The sequence below is a fragment of the Etheostoma spectabile genome, chromosome 15 (genome assembly GCF_008692095.1).
Source record: "Etheostoma spectabile isolate EspeVRDwgs_2016 chromosome 15, UIUC_Espe_1.0, whole genome shotgun sequence".
In the NCBI taxonomy this organism is placed as follows: Eukaryota; Metazoa; Chordata; class Actinopteri; order Perciformes; family Percidae; genus Etheostoma; species Etheostoma spectabile.
The window spans coordinates 3,922,941-3,928,400 of NC_045747.1; the positions used below are offsets into that span (position 1 = coordinate 3,922,941).

The 5,460-nt window shown below is 40.8% G+C and overlaps 1 protein-coding gene across 2 annotated transcripts in view; it reads right to left on the reverse strand.

Moving 5' to 3' along the window:
- LOC116703070 (protein kinase C beta type) overlaps positions 1-5,460 on the reverse strand; it is a 99,125-nt gene that overhangs the window by 34,270 nt on the left and 59,395 nt on the right. For both annotated transcript variants that reach the window (XM_032537660.1, XM_032537659.1), the window contains exon 9: positions 2,976-3,119. In XM_032537660.1, the coding sequence (XP_032393551.1) occupies positions 2,976-3,119 (144 nt within the window). The remainder of the gene's footprint in view (positions 1-2,975; positions 3,120-5,460) is intronic.

Below are 5,460 nucleotides of genomic sequence, written 5' to 3' on the forward strand. Positions count from 1 at the left end.
TGCTATACAAATAAAGCTGCCTTGCCTTGTGTGTGTGGTGTATTATGTGTGATTAAAATGTTTTAGAGTGTGCGAATTCCATGTATGCATGTTATAAATGCCCTTATACATGTATGTGTGTGTGTGTGTGTGTGTGTGTGTGTGTATTCGTCCCATATGGTGGCAGTGTGACTATGTAAATAGAAACTCTATAAAGTTGAAACAGAGAGGAAGGACACCATCTGGCCCGAAGCTCATTTTATGCCACCGCAAGGACAAGACCAATACAAGAGGAAAAAGACATAAAACCACAGGGTTTCATCCAAATCCTAAGATGCGCAGGACACAAAGACAACAACAGAAGCTCTTTGGCATCATAACACGCTGCCCTTGGTGAAAAGGAATACATATCCAGGCTCATCCTGGTTCAGTGTCTTTTTCAAAGTAATCTTGGGCAGTGTCATTCATAAACTCGCTATAGTACTCTTCTATGAATTGTGGCGTTTAGCACTATAGACAATACCCTTTTATCCAAGAAAGTTGTTCAGGGTCATTTGACAGAAAAGCAGTCCTCAGGATATTAACTGTCATATGTCGTAAATGATGCCACAGTGTTTTCTCTGCTGACCTTGCAGAGTGAATTTACCCAGGGAAAACAAATGAATCCACACTCTACTGCACTGCACTGCATGAAGCTGCTCCATGATGTATTACAGTGGGCTGCGTTGTATTATTCTAAACTGTCATATATCATAGTCTATAATATAGACTCTTTATAGTCTGCCTAGCCCCACACAGATGGTCACTGTAGTACACAGTGGGACATCTTCAGGCTGCAAGTGTGCTTTGATGATTATTTTTGTAATGTCCTAGACGTTCTTACTGAAAATCGATTTGAGACAATATGTAAGCTCATTTAACACAATCACTTACATTTATGAACTCACAAAAAGCAACTAAATATGATTTGACAATTTTATTACTAAGCTTTTTTGTTCAGATATTTTAATGAAAAACAACAATTTTTTAATATAAAGTATATTATAAAGTGGGAATTTCAAAATAGAAGCCCATTTTAACCATGTTCAATGATGATGTATTGATATTTTGGATCAATGACATTGGATCGTCGATCATTGAATCGATATATCGATCCAGAAAAAGATAAATATGTCAGAGAGCTAAGGCGTTGAGCAGCACTGTCCAGGGAGCTAAGATTTGGCTGTTATTCACACAACACAGACCAAAATGCTCATTTCCTGTAATATAACTGAATCAGAATCAGTGCAGCGTCATACGCGATTCTGCTTGTAGTGTGTGTGTGTGTGTGTGTGTTTAGAGACATGACATTACAGATCAGGCTGAAGCATGTGTTTGCCCCGTGTCTGCCCATGAAATACGAGTGTGTGTGTGTGTATGTGTGTGTGTGTGTGTGTGTGTGTGTCCGCAGAGAAATGTTAGCAGCTGTATTGTGATGCAGATGTCCTCAGACACTGAGGCAGAAAGAGCGGCACTGAAGGTACCAGCCTCCCACACAAACTCAGGAACCATTAAAATGACACACACGTCACAAGAACGCCTTGTTTTTGCATGTGGTTATTGTATGTGTGTGTGTATATCTGTCTAATGTACTGTGTGTTTCTCTGAGCCAGTATTAACTATATGCATTTGTGTGTGCCTAAATGAGGAATGTATGTGCGTGTATGTATGCATGCGTGTGATTTTCCGTGCACTCATGCGCATCTGTGCATGTTCAGGGAATCTGTGTGTCGGGTATTCCAGTAATGATTGACCCTCGACTCAGTCTCTCCACATTGACGCATCAGTGTTGCTTTAAATGCCTGTTACCATGGAAACAGGCAGCCAGCATACAGGTCTGGTACACAGACAATGGTCTCTCTCTCTCTCTCTCTCTCTCTCTCTCTCTCTCTCTCTCTCTCTCTGTGTGGCTCTCTTTCAGTCACTCTCTCTCTCCACCCCTGCTTCTCCACCCATCGTTTACCCAATTTTCTCTTTCACTCCCCCTTTTCTCTCTCACCACATCTTCCCATTCTTTCTGTTTCTTGCCTCGATTTCCATTTATTCACGTCAGTCTTACCTCTCTAAGGTTTCCCCCTCCTTTCCCACTCCACCTCTTTTCATTCAGTCTGACGTTTTTACCTCTCTCAATTCATTCACGTCAACCTTGCCGCCACGCTCTCACATCTCTGTCTCTCTCTTCTTTCATCACTCTCACCACTTGTCACGTCATCCTCTTCCGTCTCTTTCCCTTCATCCATCTCCGTCTAACTGTGCTCCATTGCCTTAAAATCTCCTCTTTCTGTCTCTTTTCTTTCCTCTAAGCTGTGTGCGTGGATAGAGAGCTCTGGTACTTTGTCAAACACAAACAAATGCTCAGAGAGGTATTCATCATAGCACACAGTTAGAGCGCCAAATAACATGTACTTGTTCTAAGTGTATATTTGCAGACCCATGACAACTACGCTTATAATAGGGTTCTTGGGAGCATTGGGTGTGTGCGTTCATAACATTTTTTTTTTTCAGCTACAGCCTGACCTGGTCTGGCATGACTAGTAGCTCTTGGTGACTAATGTTAAAAAAAACTTGAGTTCTTCAGACATACTGTATATTGCTATTTAACTCACATTACTTTGACTTTAGGACTACTCTCTACTTGTGCTACTGTAACAATTCATTTTCCTGTAATTACCATCTTGGCCGGAGCTGTTTATCAACTAAAGTTAGAAAGGCTAAGTGTCCCAATTATGCTTATTTTGTGCAAAATTTGGAATTTTCACAGAAATGTTCTAGTGTCACCCAGAACACCTAATGATACATCTGCTGATTTATCTGCTGCCGAGTGGACATATACTGCATTCCTCAAGGTGTGTATAACGCTGCTAGCACCACAAAGTCCTATGCAAATACACACCAGCGGCACATACATGGTAGCAGACAACACAGACGTTAGACACACATCCTCAACATGACCTCACCTTCCCGAAGCTGCCCTTGCCCAGCACCATCAGGAAGTTAAAATCAGCCAGCTTCATGCGATCTTGGTTGCCATTGGAGTCGAACCGGGATGCAGCATTGGCCGCCTTGCCTTCTTTGTTCTTGTCTGGGCCAATCTTAGCTCTCTAGATGAGAGAAGAAGAGAATAGGGGTGGATATTAGACTCAACCTTCAACATGTAAAGAGACTACAGGCTGTAAGTGGACAAATAGAGGCTGGAGTTGGCTAATAAATGTATTTACTAAGATTAAAAAAAGTTATAACGGGGCAGCTGGTGATATAGGGCCTTTCAACAGAATTTGTTGAAGGAAGTGAAATATTTACTTATTCATTTTCCCAAACTATATTTGTCTTAACCACTATATGGTATCAAACATAACAAACACATTGGTAGGCATTACCATGATTTTGCACTTTACTTCATGTGACAATGAATTGGGAATAAAACAAAGGTGGCGGTGGCTGTTGTGTCAGTATTAAAAACTCAAGCTTTGAGAGGTTTGTCTAATGTAGCTCAGCGTAAATTCTTTCAGGGAGTCTTAATCGATGCACTCTTCCTAAATCGAATCAGCTGTTGGAGGCGTTCACCTTCCTGCTAAACCAATCAGAATCATACACGTATTTCAAGGGCCAATCACAGAGTCACAACCCTGCTTTAAATCTGTTTCTCCCTTTGCTATCAGCTGTCGTTTCAGGCAAAGTGTGCAACCCTCCACCTCCCCTTCCACCTCCAGTCATCGTCTACTCCAGCTGACCGGTCCGGGGCCTTTGTTGCCACCACCGGTGTCTAGATTCCATCGGAGGGGCTAGGATGGTTCTCCACCCCTAGTTACGAACTATTACTATGATGATGGAGTCTAATTGTCAAAGACTTTGTATATATTATAATGCTGTACAATAAACCTTTTTGCATATCTGCAAACATGTCTCTCCTGATTGAAATGTAGCTCAGCGTTAATTCTTTCAGAAGGACCTAACATTTATAAATGTTCTTCCAAATCCGCTGTTTTTCAAATAATTGTACATTTTATCATGCTGTATATAACTTTTGCATATCTTCAAACTAGTCTTTTCTGATTGAAATGGCAGATCGTGAGGAAAAAGCCTTGAAGGTTAAATCAGTTAAACATGCATTGGGTTAGCGTGCCAAAAATTGGGGGCCAAGAATAACATCCTTTTCTGTGTATCATTAACATGTATGCAAAATATTGTCATCACTTGAGAAACTCCCATTAGTAATTATTGAGTCAAGATTTATTGCTTATGGCAAATGTGCTAAATATGTCAATGATATCAAAAGATGTTTGACAGCTGCTTAAAAAGGCCACATTTAGGGCGGGGGAAGCCTTTTCCTACTGAAGCAAAATCATCAAAGATCACTACCGACACTACAACTTACAAAATATATTAGAAGCTTCACTTTACAATAAAATAGTAGGCAGAAACACACATTTCACATGTCAAAAGTTATAAACAAAGAAGGAAAAGAGAAGACGATATCACAGCCAGACACATTTGAACTGTTAGTGAAATAAATATCACACAGTGCAAAAAAAAAACAAATACTCAACATTGCTGAAACAACAACAGTTATTGGTTATTATTTTAAATTTGGGACATTCTAATATCCCGGTTGAAACAGTTTTTGTTGGAGAGACAGCCGTGGAAGTGATACATATGTTAAAAGGGCAAAGTTTTTAGCCATTTGGTTCATTCTATTTCATTTATTCTGTGAAGGCACATCACACTTTCTTAAGAAATCTGGTCTATTCAATCATGACTGTCACCACTTCCCTGGTTTCTGTCCTTCAAACACTCACTCTGAGAGTTTTTTGTAGTTTTTCTCTTTTCTCTATAATTAATTTCTACTTCATCTTTATAAATGTGGCCTGTGTCCATGACTCTCCATTTATTCATGTCTGTCACCACGTCCTGGGTCTCTCCGCTATATACTGTCTCTCTCACAGTTAGTTCCTCTCTACCTCGACCTTGTCACACTCTCTAGTCCTTCTCCAACGTAAGAAAGTATTTCATCTGATAATCTTATCTATTAATCATCTTATTCTCCACTTTGTTAAGCCATGCTTCAATTTAGTCCTAATACAGTTACAAAATACCTGCACACTCAGAGACCGAGGTACAGAATGAGTACATCTTATCCTATCTTATCTTAAATTGCTGATCCACACTGAGGCTCTCTGCACTTCTTCAGTCCTGTGCAGTAATTTCTCCACTGCTTTGTCTGGAAAATTGTCAGAGTGAAGCATCCAAGTACTCTGCTGCTCCCCACACTGTTTGGTGTGTGTGTGTGTGTGTGTGTTGCAACCCATGCGGTTCCCGACTCATCAATGGATAAAAGGCTCTATCTATCTCCATCTGCTCTGATGCACGCACGCACGCACGCACATACGCACGCACGCACATACGCACGCACGCACGCACGCACACACACACACACACACACAC